Below are 18,012 nucleotides of genomic sequence, written 5' to 3' on the forward strand. Positions count from 1 at the left end.
CCAATATGGATTCAAAGAAAACCCTGTACAAAAGAAGATTGTTAACTCAATTGAATTGAAGTAACACCAAATAAATATATTCTTGGAAATACAGTGGATTTCGAGAGTCCTTTAGCCACATTGCGGTGGGAAAGCATCCTCATTAGATTTAGACAGCTTTACATCCCTGGTAACCTTTTTCGCTTCATCAGAAGCTATTTCCAGAATAGAGAAATTACTATAACTACAAAGCATAGCACTTTCTCCAGATCTACGAAGAGCGGCTATCCTCCAAGGATCTGTTTTGGGTACCTTCTGCTGGTCTCTGGTTTTAGATGTGTTATTAGCTATGGAACTTGATCTCATAAAGATGGTAGCCTTTGCTGATGACCTTCTTCTCGTGGATGTCCAGTCCAGGCTACAGCTGGAAAATAGATCAAATGAAGTACTTCGTTATCTCTCGCACTGGGCAGCAATACTCAGCAATAACTCAGGATTTCCACAAGAGCCTGCAGGACTGCTTCTACCAGTACGTAATGACAGGAAATATGCCTCTTGATCTGGCTGGTGCCTATAGAGGACTCATATACTGCTTAAAGAAATACATTCCCGCCACATTCTTAGGAATAACCATCTTCTTCAGGTTCTGTGTTCAATTTTAACGTTGGAGACCAACATCTTCAACCTACAAAGCAAGTGATAGCCAATCTGTCTATTGCTTTGTGAAATAATTCTTGTGTCGTAAGACCCCCCCTGTCCATTCTTTGATGTTATCAAGCCACTTTTTTATCTGACTTCCTTTTCTCGTTTGCCTTTAATCTTCCATTGCAGGGCTTCTTGTGGGCCTCTTATAATATGCCCGAAGTAGGCAGTCTTTCTTCTTCCAACCGTAGTTAATACTTTTCTTTTGGTTCTTGCCTTCTTAAGGACTCACACTTTGATGACCCGATCTGTCCATGGAATTTTGAGCTTCTGAGCGTCCACGTCAAAGGCTTCCAGTTTCTGGTTTCCGCCTTTGAATGATCCAGGTCTCGCATCCATATATGTAGCTGGATGTGTAGCATTTTTCCATTTGATATCTTTTCTAGAAATCCAGTTTGATGTTACAGAGGAAGTTTCTAAGATTCTTTAAATATGCAGGGAAGAACCCCGGCAAGAAATTGGAGGACAGCCATGCAAGTCGTTCTAGTTGCTCTCATCATGTTAAGGAAGATGGTCCTCTGAATGGTTTCGAGGATCCTTTTATTCACTTCTAGATCCGCCCTCAGGTACCAAACAGGGGAGGAATACGTGATGGTAGGGATGAAGAGAACTTTGTAGTAGAGGGGCAGGGTAGTACGTCTAAGTTCCCAGTCCCTGCGGGTGACTCTAGCGACGAGGGCCGCATATCTTCTAATCTTTTGTTTAATATATTCTAGGTGTGGCTTGAAATTGAATTTCACGTCCAGGATTATTCCTAGGTATTTGATTTGTTCGCACAGCTTAACTGTTTTGTTCTCAATCTTAATTTGTGGTGGTCTCCCTAAGTCTAGTGTACCTTTTAGCAGCTCCGATTTTGTCTTAAGAGGTGCTAGTTTGAGCAAGTGTAGCTTTGTCCAGTGGAACAGCTTTTGCAGGGCAACTTTTGCTTACATTTCTAGGAGGAGAATCTGCTGTCAGCCACGATAGTCAAGACCAAGTCATTTGCATAGGCCTCGGCCTCTACACCAACCAGATCCACGGCGAGAAAGTCATCTAAGAAAAAGTTCCACAGAAGCGACCCCAGGACAGAACCCTAGGGGCAGCTTGTGTGAACTGGGCGACTGAGGCATTTATATACCTCAGTCGCCTACCGAAAGTAGGTGGTAGACGTCAGAGTGCCCAGCACATGGATGACTGGATCCAAAGTATCACAGGAGAACATCGTCCAAAGCATGACACCGCCACCACCGGCTTGATTTCGTCCCACAGTGCATCCAGGCACCATCAATTCCCCAGGTAAACGATGCACACGTACTTGGCCGTCTACATGGTGCAACAGAAAACGTGATTCAGACCAGACGAGCTTCTTCCAATTACTTAAGGATCAGTTTTGATGCTCGCATACCCATTGTAGGTGCTGTCGGTGGTGAATCGTGGTTAGCATGGGCACACTCGGAGCGGCCTGCAGCTACGTGGCCCCATTTTCATCAGGGTTCGATTGTACTGTGTGTTTTGACACATAACTCCCGTCACCAGCATTCCAATTACCTGGCATCTTGAATTACCTTTCTCCAATGAAATGGGATCGCTCAGGATCAAGTTGGCCCCAATTTGATTTTGCAGCCTCTGCAAAAGTCTTTTTCATCAACGATTGATTTCCTCCATGTATACTCTCCCCAGGAGGTTCCCATTTATAGTTTTATAAATGGGAACCATTTATAAAACAAAAACATCTCCCCGACATTCTATGCTGGTCGTCTTGGCCTTCAGCCTCTCATTATCTATTATTAGAGACGTTGTTAGTGCCTCCATGTCAGCCCAGATGCTGTAAATGAAGTTTGATGCAGTTATTGTAACCATACTGGTATCTGTTGACATAAAATCACTGAGCGCCTTCTTTATTTTTATAACTGTGGCGTGTACAATAGTTGCATACAAACAAGCTCCAAGATCCAAGGTATCGGTGAAAGGCGTGCTTTGAACCCCTTTTGGTCTGGGAGGGGCTAATGTTTTCAGTATTTTCTGGATTTGTTGGTTCAATCTTATCGCCACATGTGCCAGTGTCTTGCTGTACTGTATTTTTAAACTTTGAATCTTCCGGATTAGTTTGGAGAACTTCCATTTTCGTGACCTGTTCGCTCTCCTTGAACAGAAACAGCTCCAGCGCGGCCGTGTTGATCAAGCTAGGTGAAATACACCTCGCTGTCACTGGCGTGCCGCCTTCTACTATGCTGCAGTGTGCAGGGCAACGCCATGTGAGAGTCGAGCAGCAATTTCAGGGGGAATCCGGGGCTCCCTTGTCAATTCGTCGGCTTTTCGGACAGCAGTAAGCAATGAATTTCGCGCGGACTGCGCTTGATAATTTTTTCAGGCTTGTCTGTGACAGACCTGAGCAGCTCTGGCAAATTTGACATTTTCACTTCGAACATTTGATGTAAACTCCTTTGAAGTCTTTATTAACGTCTTTTTTTTGTATAATTTGCAGTTGTCTGCATTTTTCGATCGAGTCTCCCCTTCCATAGAGAACGATATGAGGCAGGGAGGTGACACGGAGAGAGCGAGAGCGAGGGAATACACTGTTGGTCAGTTGTGCGAGTGTCCACTAACTGACTGCTATGCAAGAAATGACAACAAGATATCGTCCATCTTGGAAAAATTCATTGTCGCAGGCCAAAAAGGGAAAATTATAAAATACTTATCTTTGGCTGGCGCAACGCAGCTGAAATTTCATGCACCAGTAGACGGGCACTCACTGATGACCTCTGTGTCACTTGAACGGTCGAGCATTCACTGTAATTCACATAAATCACCTTTAATTAGGAACACGAAATGAACAAGGTATATTACTAGATGCCACCTGGCGGATCTTCACCAGAAAAACCACATTGGGCTCAGGGCATCTTCCTGAGAGATTCCTTTGGGGTTGGTCTGGTTGTGATGTTCTCGACCTTAATGGTGGTACTCTATTTCGCCATCGTTTCTTCAAGGATGTTTGTCACTATCGGATTGACTTTGTGATGTTCAGCGCCTGTATTAGCCAGCTATGAGGCAAAGTGTCGAAAGCCTTGCGGTAATCGATGTAGGCTGTGTACATGTTGCGGCGCTTCTTGTAGGCTTGCTACAAGAAGCAAGCATCTTCTTGCAGCAAGAAGATGCTTGTTTTTCGCGGCATCTATGTTTAATTGCTCCTTGCACCCTTTGCTCAGTCGCTTGCATACTTACTGCTGTTCGGCCATTATGATCTGGCTCTCCAAGTGGTCTGATATCTTCCTGGTTATGCAGCGGGTCAGGATCTTGTACATTGTTGGGAGGCAGGTGATCGGCCTATATTTCGCCGGGTTTTTTGTATCTTCGTCTTTAGGCTTCAGATATGTGATTCCTTGAGTGAGGAACTTCAGGATTGTCTCTGGGTGCCTTATCATTCGGGTGAACTGCTCTGCCAGGTGTTTGTGTGTGCAAGTGAGTTTCTTGTACCATTAGTTGTGGATGTTATCTATTCCTGGAGTTCGCCAGTTGTGAGCGTTCTTGATCCTGTGTTTTACTTCTTCCCGAATCTCCCACTCGCTCATCTGTTATATGCCCTTGGGTTTTCTTGCGTTCTAGTTCTATCCAGGGCGCTTGGCTGTTATATCTTACTTCCCTGCTCCATATTTTGCCCCAAGAATCCCTGATCTCGTCATCTGATCGGGTGTTCTGGTCTGTTACCTTCTTTCCTGTCTTCTCCGAGACTCCTATAGAAGCCTCTTTGGTCCTCATCAAAGATTCGGCAGTTTATTTTCCTATGGGAGCTACCTCTGTATCGGCGTAGTCTCTTTCTGACTGCGAGGAGGTCCTGCTTCAGTGTGCCCACGTAGTCTCTTATTATCTGATTTTTTGTATCATGGTTGCTGTGGACGCTGTCTCTCTTGAGGATGCTCTTCACTATTTCAATCAATTTCATACTCCTATTTCCCATTGGTACTGGGGCAATTGGCCTCTTTTGATTCTTAATTCTTCTATCTTCTGCTGATGTCTTCTTTCCTAGTGGCTGCTGTGGCAGCACAATTCATGGCTGTGTGGCCTCCAGTGTTAAACTATTGTTGTTGAAGTAATGCGGTATTATTTGCCGATTCAGGTGGTCTGTGGCTATCCACAAGGTTCTATTGGGCCTCTGCTTTGATATGACGTGGCTCTTTGTGGGGTACATTCTTTCGAATTATGTTAGGGCCTTGTTCAGCTCTTCCTCTCTTCTGGATATCATGACCTCGTCTCTTTCCACTTCAGCTGCTGTGGGTTGTGTTTCTTCTTGCTCTTCCCCTTCTGGTTCAGTGGTGGTATGTTCTTCCTCCTCTGATTCCGTATTCGCCATATTCTTTATCCTTTGTAGTTGATCGCTCACGTCCTGCTTGATTTTCTCCAAGATTTCAGGAGCTATAAGGTTCTTCGTGAAGAAGGTCCTTCTGTGGTTTGCTGTTCGGTGACCTGAACATCAGGGAATCGATCCAGCCACTTGGTATGTAGTCTCGCCTTGTATGTTGTCGTATCGGTCTCCAGCTTTGTTATTTCGTAGTATGCTTGCATGATGTACGTATTCATTTCGATGCTCCACTTCATGCGTTGGCGTTTTCTTCTTTCCTTATTATTATTATTGTACAATCGCCCTATGTACTTGGCAGCAATAGCACTCTCGAATTGGAACCCCCCTCCTAATCAGGGAAAAATAAGAGTATTAATATTATAAATGGCCACATAGTGCAAGGAAGCCTATGGCTGGCTTATGCTGCACCAGCCAAAAAAAAAAAATATATATATATATATAAATATAATAATAATAAAATTATAATAATAAAATAAAATAATAAGAATAAAAACTAATTAATAATAATAAGAAAATTAAAATAATAATAATAATAATTAATAAGAGAAAAGGAAATGGTCAAACCTATGCATTTCCCTCCTCCCTTAGGTAATTATCCAACTGACCTTTGAATTTCCCCAGACTGTCAGCCTCACCACCCATGTAGGTAACTTATTCCAGTAATTTATAACTCGCTGGCTAAAATAAAACTTCCTGCAATCCAGTCTAAACAACTCCTCCCGAAGCTTTAAATTATGGCCCCCTACTTCTAGAATAATACAAGAGCATTATTATTATCTTTCTGTGCATTAAAATAATTTTATTCCTAGTGATATTTATTCAGGCAATGGGAGAAGAGGAATGCAGGTTACATGGTAATACGTAACAGAAGCTTGTTTTTCTGTGGTAAAACAAGCTTCTGTTTTAGCGTGGTCATACTAGAGAAACCTCGTGCACGCGCTTTATTTTTCTAGCATCACCACGCGGTACCATTCTCGATTTCCATAGGCAACATATTTATTTAAATAAAACTAAATGCAACTAAGCATAATATTTTAAACGTTTAAGATTCTATATCTATATAATATCGGTGTAGATACACCATAGATAAGTCTTAAAGAAAAACTAAGGTAGTAGTAGTGTGAAAGGCATCATTTCATCTGCATCTCACATTGTGCTCATCTTTCACAGTGAGTTGCCCATGTATGGCTCTACCTCGAATAAGTGAAGCTTCACTAATAGAGAACATTATTGTTACTTATGAATATTGTTACTTAAGGCTGCTACACACGTTCAGGTAAACCTCTCAGTTATGCCTGCGCAGGCACGCCTGTACAGGTTACCCGAGCGTGTGGATGATAAAACTGCACAGTTATTTTGACCTGCACAGGTAACCGGAGGAAATAAGAAAAATCATTCGATTTGCCGGAACCAGAGTGACGTATGCAGGCTAACCAGACCGTGTGTAGCGATGTGGCAGGCGCACTGCGAGATTGGGAGATTTCCCCATTCGACTATCATTAATAATTACATAAATTCTATGAAAAAAAAAAAAAAAAAAACACTTCGTTGCAAATAATATGCCAACTATTGCTAAAACATAGTCTGTCGATGCCATGGTCAGCCAACTGAATGAATGGTGACAGGTTTACCGGAGCGTGTGGATGTATTATGGGCGTCCGGTAGACCTGTACAGGCGTACCTGCGCAGGCATAACTGACAGGTTACCTTTACCTGAACGTGTTTAGCGGCCTTTAGGAATAATATTGTGAAGTTAATCACACAATATAATACTTAGTTGAATTTAGTTTTATTTAAATATTATTGGCATCCCTCATATTGTGTGATTAACTTCACAACGGGGTTGTCATATTTGCAATACCAGGGTATCTGCCTACTCACCAATGAAAGGCCAATAAGCTTTAAAACGGTGTCGTTTGCAGGGATTGATCTTGATGATGTCCTCGTTACAGCGAATAGGTAACAACTGTCTTCCTTAATGGGGAAGCGTTGACTATTCGAGGGATTCATGTGTGTTTCAGTTCAGTGAGAGTGAGGAATAACTGTCCCTTTCCTGTTTCAACTGCATTTCTTCTTCCTCTCCTGCTATCACTTTCCTACACCTTTTTTGCTTTCCTAAGTTTAATAAGGACAGTATGTGGATAACAGAGTATCTAATCCCATACCATTTTTCAAAGGGTGCTGTCTGGGTTGCGTTGCCCACCGAGAATAAGTGTAAGTGTGTGTTGTTGTCTTACGGCACCAGGGGTTTCCCCCATCTCCGCGTTGCTTTCATTGTGGTGAACCAGTTCACTGGGAAATGCCAGAGATTTAAAAGTGTGTGGGAATTGTTTATGTGTCGTGTTCTGTACCGTTGTTCATCTGGTCATTTAGCCGTTGGACCCCTATTGAGGCCCAACGTTGTCCCACTTACGCCCCGTGGAGGCAGACCAGGAACCCAATAGCTGTAGATTCACTCTGGCAGGTCCTGCCGCTTAATTTCCTGGGATTTCGGCGGCTAGGACCTTAAAAAAAATAATAAATAAAAAAAATTAAAAAAAATAATAAAAAAAAATAATAAATAATATAAAAGAAAAGAAAAAGAAAAAATAAATAAATAAAATAAATAAATAAAAAATAAAATAAAATTAAATTTAAAAAAAATAATAAAAATAAAAATAAATAAATAAATAAATAAAATATAATAAAAATAAAAATAATAATAAAAAAAAATATATATATATATAAAAATAAAATAAATAAATAAAGAAAAAAATATATATAAAAAATCTGCGCTGTTGTAGGGGTAATGTCGCTTTGGTTTGCTAGGCCGAGTTTTGGGCGTAAGGTAATTTTATCATATTAAGTTTTTGACGTGTGGGGCTTTCGCTATGATGAAGGTAGAGAGGGGAGGGAGACCGAAGATTGGGGGGGAAAGACAGAAATATGGGGCCAATAGAGTAGATAGCCCCAGTTTTCAGTGGGGCATGCCCATGCCCCACCAGAGTAGAAGTTTGGGGGTGGAGGAGAAGGAACAAAAATGTCCCCTCCCCCCAAGGAAGTGGGAATAATAGGTGAAGAGGGCTAGGGTGTCCTCTTCAGATCGCCATCAAGCTGTTTCCAACTGTGCTGCGTTTTGTCTGTTCTCTACTGTCTGTGCTGCATTCCCCCGTCCTTGCTTTTCTCTTCCGTGTAATCAGCACTCTTCTTGTCCAAGTACTGGTCCTCTGCGGGGTTTCAGTTTTTTGTCACATTTGGCGCCAATTTTTGTCAATCTCTGTGTACGTTGCTGTAGATAGCTATTAGTGTTTCACTTTCCCCACATATGCAGTTGGGGTCCTCAACGAGCCGGAAGCCAAACAGCTTCTCCTTGTAGGGTCCGTGTCCGGTTAATAGTGTTGTCATATGGTACCCGGGGAAGTACCACGGTGGCTGCTTTGGGTATATTTTCCGGAGGTCTGGTAGAAATCTTTTTGTTACTTCGCCTTTTGTAGTCTGTCCATCTTCTCTGCCAAATATCTAGGAGGTGGGTCTGTAGCCTATTTTTTTCGTGTTTTAGGTTGCCCGCCGGGTCAGTCGTGTATCCTTGGTAGGTAGCGGCTACTCCCCTGGCCAGCAAAAACAGTAGCCCCGCCTGAACTGCCTCCAGGTACAGAGGGAGCGCTCCAGCAAGTACCTGCAATGCTGGGGTACTCACCGTGCTGCAGGCGCGCGTTGTTGATAGCAGTATGGTCCTTTGGGTCATTTCTAGTGTTCTTTTGTTGACTACCAGTGTCGTTTTTGGATACCACACCGCTGCTGCATAGGTGATTGCAGGCAGGAAGGTTGTTTTATAGTAAAGCATCAGTGCGTTTTTCTTGAGTCCCCAATCTTTCCTTGTGATTCTGGTTACCAGTCCAGAGTATCCTCTGATTTTTCTTCTGATGTATTTCAGATGCGGTGGAACGTCAGGTTTTTATCTAGGATAACGCCCAGATTCTTCAGTTGGCTCACAAATTTGATTGTTACATTGTTGATTTTAATTTGCGGGGGTCGTCGTAGTTGCAGAGTCCCCTTTAGCAGGATCGATGAGGTCTTGTCTGACGATATTTTCAGCTGGTTCTTTGATGCCCATTGCTGCAGCCGCTGCAGTGCCTGATTTGCCAGCGTCTCCAATTGGGCCCTGGATTCCGCCTCTACCGTCAATGTCAAGTCGTCCGCGAAGGCGTGTGCTGCCACAGAACACAGGTCCGAGAATAAGTAACAGAAGCGTTACTTATTTGAAGTAGTGCTGGTCAGTAGGTTCTTGGGTTTTATTGGTGCATTAGTAACTAAGGCTATAATGCGCCAAAAACAGATGATATATAAAAATTTAAATTTCACTCACCTAATTACTTAGGTCACCATGTCAAGATATAAAATAACAAAGGTATAAAATGTAAAAAAGATAAATCAATAAAGAAATAACAATAACATAAATTTTAAATACAAGTAAAAACCTTTATTGATTTAAAATAGCTAAAAACAGCAGACACATTGATATTGTCGGATAAAATCTGACTGAGTGTATACGGCTCAGTCAGATGATTAAAAGCCGTAAAACGGATATTGCTAAAATCTGGACAATCAATTAAAATGTGTCTGATTGACAAAATTGTGCCACAGGACTCACACATAGGAGGGTCATCAGCCCTCAGCAAGCACAAATGAGTCAAATGACTATGTCCTATGCGGGTCCGGGCAAGAACAACTTCCTCCTTACGATTCCTGCGCAGACTGGACTGCCACGGTTCAATTACAGGCTTTATATGATATAATTTATTCGCAGTCTGTCTATTCCACGAATCCTGCCATTGGGTGTGTATCTTCTGGTGTATTATTTGCCTGTAGTCTGTATAGGGGACTGACAGGCAGCGATTATTACTGGGAATTGCTGATTTGGCTGCGGTGTCAGCCAAATCATTTCCACTAATCCCAAAGAGGCTAGGAATCCAGCAGAAGCGGATATCATATTCACGTTCACGGAGGAAGTGAATCTTCTGCTGAATGCTAGACAGAACTGGATGAGAATTACATCTCACGGTTATTAAAGCCTGTAACACGCTGAGAGAGTCAGAATATAAATTGAACCGTTGGTACTGGCATTTACTGATGTGATCGAAGGCTAACTCTATAGCGTGCAGCTCTGCAGTAAATATGCTGCATTCAGAGGGAATCTGCTCCGATGTAGTGGTGTCTTTAAAGACAGCAGCAGAGCCTACATATGATTCCGACTTCACCCGTCTGTGTAAACTGGCGCGAAGTCAGAATGTTCAGTTCGGTGTGCTGAGTAAAGCTGCAGGTAGACAGTTGATGGAGTGTCCGACTTTCCCCAATTTCTAAGGGAGCAGTCACATGTTGGAACATGAGCATGCCAGAATGGAAGGGGTTGCTTTGGTGTTTGGGCAACCTTGTCTACCTTGATATTAAGTTCTTTGAGTAGCTCTTGGAGACGAATACCAAAAGGTTGGTTGGCAGTCTTACGGGTGTTGTACAAATTTTTCCACCGTGGCTCAAAAACGAATGGCCACGTAGGATAGTCTGGCAGGGATTTCAGTTTTAAAGCGTACTTCAGAGACAACTGCTTAGGTCGAAGCGATAACGGTGGTTCGTTTGCTTCGCAGTATAAGCTCTGCACAGGCGATGTTCGATATGCTCCAATAGCGGTACGGAGAGCCAGATGATGGACAGGATCCAGCCAACGAAGTACACTGTCTCTGGCCGCATTGTATACCAGGGACCCGTAATCTAGTCTGGATTGTACAAGCGCACGGTAGATGCGTAGTAGCGTGCATCGATCCGCACCCCAAGATGTAGCGGAAACAGAGCGCAGAATATTCAACCCTCTTGTGCACTTTGTGCGGAGTTGACGGATGTGATCCAGAAAGGTCAGCTTTCTATTAAATACGAGTCCCAAGAATTTTGTGTCCGCCGCTACTGGAATAGCATTTTGTCCGATTCAGGTGCAGGATGAAGATTACGCTTACGACAAAAATGTACGCAAACGGGCTTCTCCGGCGAGAACCTGAAGCCATTAGCAAGTGCCCAGGAATTAAGGCGATCAATGGCTTTTTGCAGTTGTCTTTCGATAATCCGTTGCCCCCTAAGACCAAGGCTATACAGATCTTTTAAGATGCCAAATCTCCAAGTTGTGTCATATGCTTTCTCCATGTCAAAGAACACTGACACGAAGTGTTCGCATTTTAGGAAAGCATCCCGGATGGATGTTTCCAGTCTAATAAGATGGTCCATAAAGTGGACTGGTTCCTTCGGAAGCCGCACTGGATGTTGGAGAGAAGGTCATTTGATTCTAAATACCATATTAAATGAAAATTAACCATTCTCTCCAGAATTTTGTACAGACAGCTAGTCAGAGCAATAGGACGATAATTTCTAGTGACTTTTGGATCCTTTTCTGGCTTAGCAAAGGCAAGAACGGTTGTCTTGCGCCATGGATCCGGAAACTGCCCTTCAATAAAGATTCTGTTATATAGAAGGAGGAGATAATCCATAGATTTTGGTGAAAGATGCTTAATCATTTCATAATGGATGCCGTCTGGTGCAACAGCACTTGCTTTGGAAAGAATAAGAGCTCTTTTCAATTCCTCTATAGTGAATGCTCCGTTGTAGGGATAAAGGCTCTTAGACTTAAAATTAACTGCCTGTTTTTCCATTTTATATTTCAGGACCAGGAACTCTGGGGAATACTAAGATGTTGGAGAGATGTTAGAGAATGTTTCCCCAAGCGAATTGGCTATTGCAGTTGGATCTGCAATAGTGCATCCATTATAATCTAGGATTGAAGAAGGGTGAGATGTATATTTTCCCTTCATTTTTCGGATTTTATCCCAGACCAACTTAGTACTAGTGGACTGAGTAATTGATGAAGTAAAACGGATCCACTATTCCTTTTGACTCTGACGGCGGATGTAGCGTGCTTTGGCTAGTGCGCGTTTAAAAGCTATAAGGTTGGTATTAGTATTAGTAATGGCCGCATGGTGCAGGAAAGCCTATGGCCTATGCTGCACCAGCCAAAAAAAAAAAAAAAAAACGTTGGTCGTGGTAGGATATCGGCGGAATATCCCCCACGCTTTGTTTTGAGCCTTTTTTGCTGCTGTGCATTGGGAATTCCACCAAGGTTTGGGAAATGGTGGAAACCGGTCAGATATTTTTGGAATAGCATTCGCAGCTGCTTGGACGATAATTTTTGTGATGTACGTAACTGCATCATTGGTAGGCTCCTGACTGTACTTAGGTCAAAATTTGCTTGATGTTGGAAGGCAGTCCAGTCAGCCTGATCAGTCTTCCACCGTTGTAACCTGAAAGGTAGACACCGTCTCCCACTGTGTAACGAGGTTATCACAGGGAAGTGATCACTTCCGTATGGATTTTCCTCCACTTCCCAAGTGAGCGAAGGGAGTAGAAAAGGGGAGCAGATAGAGAGATCAATGGCAGAAAAAGTACGGTTGGGCATGTGGAAGAAGGTATTTGTTCCAGTATTTAGAAGGGAAAGGTCATTGTCATTTATCATACGCTCTACGACTCGTCCCCTTCCATTGATGTTAGCACTACCCCACAGGGTGTTATGTCCATTAAAATCCCCGAGAAGTAAGAAAGGGGGAGGCAACTGGGTTACAAGATCATTAAGGTCTTCCTGGGAAATGTCAGTCCCAGGTGGCAAATAAATAGAGCACACAGTTAATAAAAATCCCACTGAAAGGCGAATTGCAACAGCCTCTATGCTACTTGTAATTAGCAAGGGCTGAACTGGGGTCTGGTTGCCCACAAGGATAGCCACTACTCCATGAGCATGACCATCCGCAATTCTGTCCTTACGAAAAATGTTATGTTATGCATGGTAGGGTTATCATTTGCCTTTAGATAAGTCTCCTGCAAGCAAAAGCAAACTGGCTCGTGGTTTTTCAGGAGTGCCTTGATCTGTGTTTCGCCGGAATCCACGACAATTCCATTGTAGGAATTTAGCCATTATTTTGGCTTGGTGGGTCCATCAGGCGACTTCTGAGGTGCTGAGGGCTTACTTTTGTCAGTCTTGGATTTATCGTTTTTGGGGAAGAATGGACGCTGTCCCGTGTCCATTTCTTCCTCCTCAAAGAGTTCCAAGACTGACTCATCCGGTTACTCCTTGTTCTCTACATCTATTGTTTCTGTTATTACTGTTGGCTCTTTTCCACTTAGCTTTGGTAGTGGTGGAGCACTGGGTGGTACGGATATAGGCGTGGCAGCCGATTGTGTTTTTTTTTGGTGGGCTTTTGTGAACTCAATAAATAGCGTGCAATCGGAGTGAATTACTCTCTTGGTGGTACAGTCATCTCAGTTTGCGTACCGATAGTGCACTTTGCAGAAACCTTCTGAGAATATGAAGGTTTCCCGCTATTTATTGGTTGGATACGTTTCCTGGCCTCTGGGTAGGAGATATTCAGCTCTGTTTTCAATTTTTGGATTTCTTTTTCATCCTTCCACCGCTGGCATGCTCTAGAGTAGGCGGGGTGCTCTCCTTGGCAGTTGACACAGGTCGGTTTTGGAGCTGAACATTCCTTGCTCTCGTGGTCTTTAACACCACATCGAGCACAGGCAGGGTTACCATGACAAGATGTTTGTGAGTGGCCGTATTTTTGGCATCTAAAACACCGCAGTGGGTTTGGGATATAAATCCTCACTGGGCAGTTTAGATAGCTTGCCTTGATAGAACTTGGAGGCCGTGGGGTGTCGAAGGTGAGGATAAGAACTCGGGTAGGGACGAGATTCCCATCCTTCCGTATCGATATTCTCTTGACAGCTGTCACTCCGTGGTCTTTTAATTCAGAGCAGATCTCTTCTTCAGAAACATGAAGGTCCCACTGTGATATAACACTTCGTGAAGAATTCTGAGTTGTGTGGGGGGTTACGGTGATAAGTATTCCCCCTATGGATGTAGAGTTCAAGATTTTTTCAGCTTGTTTTGTGCTGGAGGCTTCAACGAAAAGGTTGCCAGAACGCAGTCGTTTAACGGATTTTGTAAACCTGCCAATCCTTTAATCCTTTCTGGATAAAGAAGGCTGACAGCTTTCCAATTGACTGCTCTCCCGTGGAATGGAGAATGAGGAAAAGCGGTGTCACTGATGGTGGTGGTGTATCCTCAGTCCTGGCTCTTTTTGCAGAGGTGTTTTCTATGTCATCGTCTCGATTAGGTCGGGGCTTTGTTGGGCCCCAGAAGCAGAGGGATTTAAATTACTCATAGGAGTAAGATAAAAATTTCAGATGCCCTAAGTACCTCACCCACCACGGAGCCCTATGAGGGGACGCCCATTCATGAACTAGCAGATACTGCGTACACGAATGGGACGCCAAGTTAGCTTAGAGGCACCATACCCACGTTTCCAATAAGCCTTGATCCCGTCCCAGGACCAAAGGGAGGGAGACTTATTGGAACGCAGTTGACCCTAGCAGTAAGAACCACCCGCCGATAGATCCCAGTCGGGCAGGTCCGGGACCACCCGTCTTGTCGAAGCAGGGGCCAAAGTGGTGTATTAAGGCTGGGCCCCTCAACCATCATGATCCCCCTTTCCGAATTCCACGGGTCGCGGCGCACGGCTGCACACGCCGGATTCCAAAGATGTAACCCTGGAACCAAGGTATGGGCGTTAGATCCTAGTGATGGAAGTCCAGCAACGTCACTGGGCGGTCCCCTCACCACCTACAGGTACCCACGTCGAGGAGTTTGAAGTACTGCAACACATGGGCAACGCATTGTGAAGGATGAGCACAATATGAGATGCAGATGAAATGATGCCTTTCACACTACTAGCATAGTTTTTTCTTTTTAAGTGTTGGTGTATCTACGGTGTATCTACACCGATATTATATAGATATAGTAACGTATTTATGTATTTATAGCTGAGGAAGAGACACACACAGGGTCGAAAGCTTCTGTAAGTATTTTATTTCATTTTATCAAAAGAAGTGAGCGCAGCGAGCAGGGACAAATCTCCATAGTTAATATTATTAATATTAATATTATTAATATTATTTTAGAAACAGCTTTCTTCTTATTATTTTTTAACTTTAGATTAAATTCGTTATTGCACAAGAAAAGAGTGAACGAGAGGGTTTACTTTAATCTCGGAATGCTAGCAATGGACGATAAAAATTTTCCTCTTGCGGAGAAATGGTTCAGGAGAGCTATTGAAGTAAGTTGAATAAAAGTCAATATTTTTGAGAAATCTGTTGAAATGGGAAATTGATTTTCATTCAATTCCTACTATTAGTTCACACTCTCCCTATATATATTTATATATCTTGTTCAAATTTTCAATCGTTAATAAAATACTTTTTATTCATCCACTCAAGTTCAAATAATTTTTTTTTAAACTTGCCGTGGATGACACTTGATGTTAATACAGTTTTTTCAAATATTAATTCATTAATTAAATTTAATTAATTAATTTTAGTTTTATATGGGCGAAAAAAATTCTCTTATATAAGATATTTAGCAGGATATAAATTTAGGAATAAAATTGAAATCAACAGGCAGTAGCTCAATCGGTAAAATGCAAGGATTTCAGTATTTTTCACGTGAAGGTGAAGAATGCAAGTTCAATTCTTGCGAAAATCAATAATTTTTTGATAAAATTTTGTTATTCATCCACTCAAGTTCAAATACATTTTTTTAAACTTGTAGTCGATGACACTTGATGTTAATACAGTTTTTTTCAAATATTAATTCATTAATTAAATTTAATTAATTAATTTTAGTTTTATATGGGAGAAAAAAATTTCTCTTATATAAGATATTTAGCAGGATATAAATTTAGGAATAAATACCGTCAGTGGCGAAGCGTGTAGATCGCTGGAAAAAAATTTCTTTTTCAGATTCTTTTTTCATTCTGGGTTCTAGTCTGAGTCAAGGAGGGAACAAAATGGAAAATGAAACATGTGAATAAAAATAATAGTCCAACACCATATATAGAAAGTAAAATGGAAAATTGCAAGGAAATTCGCTTTCTATTTTGCCACTTAATATTGTGATTCTGTCATATGTATACACATATTTATATTAATTGTAATTATTTAATAAAAAGTAACTAAAATAAAATTTTTCTTTGTTGACCTAAGTAGGAACTGACTTTAATTTTTTTTTTTATATTACTTGTTTATAATATAAGTTATAAAGTATTAAATTAATGATCTTATTTAAAAAGGTGTTTGATAAAATTTTTATTAAATTAATGTTACAGCCAACATTTATACCGGAGGTACTGCAAGTCTCATGTTTGTATCTTTTGCTGTTACTACATCGAATGACTTTATGCTCATTCGGAAATAGTTGAAAAATTTTGTTTCATCACTTCTTAAATTTATAAACATAGATGAAAATACATCTATAAAATACATATATCTTCTTTTAAAAAAAAAAAAAAAAAAACAATCTATTCACCAAATAAGCAAATAGAATCTGTGTTTTACAGGAAACTTCCACGATTTAAAACATCATTTCCTTGACTTAACTAAGACTAAGACTGGAACACCGAGAGACCCTAATATCGAGTTTGGGAAGTTTCAGTCCCGGATATTCAGCAGAAAAAACAACGCTCGATGTTGTTTTGCCGCTGTCACTGCTGTCCAGCGTCACTGCTGCGTCAAATGCCATTCTTGTGCACTGAACCTAAAGTGACTGAAGCATCTGATGTTTGCGGCACATATGTGGTTTGCGATGTAGCCGCAGATGCGAAACTGCTGAGCCGCATGCTCAGCTTGGAACGCAAGCAGACGTAACTAGGCTAGCTTTACACCTCTCTTTTTCCTCATTCTCATCATTTTAGACAGTGTCTCAAAAAGATGTGAACACATATTAGGAAATAAATAAATTAAAAAAAAAAAAAACATCAGAAACCATTTTTATTGGATGTGTGCAGAAGCGATAATTTCTAAGCACATCGGGAACACAATAGCAATCTGTATTACACTGTAGTTTCTGGAACAGATTCTCAAATTTCCCGCCATTTGTTTCTAAACACTTTTTACGTCGGACGACTGAATGACAAAATTTCTCCAATGTAACTGCTGAGATAGCTTCACACGCTTGTTTCAATTCATCCTTTGAAGCATGGTTAGCTTTCTGCTGTCTGGTTTTAATTCAGGTGGCCACCATAAATATAAGTCGATGCATCAACTTCTCAGGTTGGGATCCTAAATCGGAGAACGAATGCTGTTATTCACCATGAAGGTGGTCACAGGCAGGGCCGACGCTAGGGGTGCGCAAATGAGGCACTTGCCATAGGTGTCATCTAAAATAGGCCCTGCGCCGCACTGCATATATGCGTTTTAAGATATTATGAATTAGACGCCATTACGGCCGTTACAAGGTTTTGCCTCAGGGGCACAAACGATAGCGCCGCCCCTGGCCACAGGTAATATTGCATAGCCGAATTTCTGAGATAGCTACTCTTGGTACGTTCCTCCCCCTGATATCCGGTCTTCAGCACAAGATATTAGCAAACCATAACCAATTAGCATTCGTTCAACGATAGATTTTGCCAAAGTAAATGCTGCTCTCATTCCAAATAATCAACGGTGATCTCCAAGAAGTGGTAGACAACAAGAAATACAGAGAGGAATTCTTCGCTACGTTAAAAATTTAGAAGCCACGTCCCACCCAAATGCGCTTTTTCCTTCCAATAGTGACACCTGTGGCTACCACAGATGTATCCTCGAGATACTAAAGGCCGCGTGCACCTGCGACCACGGTGGACCACTCTTTTCGACCTCGGTTGACCACAACAAGAATGTCTCAATGCTATTTTATGTATTTTATTTTATTCTACCCATGAGGGCAACGAATGCCCTCATGGGTAGAATAGCTTCTAGAGTCGTCGTTCTTCCCACACCGAGTGGAAAAGACCTATGTTCGAATCCGGTCAATGATATAATGAAATTTTATGAGCCTTTTTCAGAACGTGGCTGAATTAGTTGGTCTTGGGCGAGGGTACCATGTTATTTTC

At 41.9% G+C, this 18,012-nt stretch overlaps 1 protein-coding gene across 1 annotated transcript in view; it reads left to right on the plus strand.

Annotated features, from left to right (window-relative positions):
• LOC150084481 (protein O-mannosyl-transferase Tmtc3-like) overlaps nt 1–18,012 on the plus strand; it is a 775,447-nt gene that overhangs the window by 707,037 nt on the left and 50,398 nt on the right. Inside the window, exon 19 of the mRNA XM_090376259.1 lies at nt 15,081–15,201. Within this exon, the coding sequence (XP_090232385.1) occupies nt 15,081–15,201 (121 nt within the window). The remainder of the gene's footprint in view (nt 1–15,080; nt 15,202–18,012) is intronic.

The sequence above is a fragment of the Mastigoproctus giganteus genome, chromosome 6 (genome assembly GCF_048544385.1).
Source record: "Mastigoproctus giganteus isolate SK-2022 chromosome 6, ASM4854438v1, whole genome shotgun sequence".
Classification (NCBI taxonomy): domain Eukaryota; kingdom Metazoa; phylum Arthropoda; class Arachnida; order Uropygi; family Thelyphonidae; genus Mastigoproctus; species Mastigoproctus giganteus.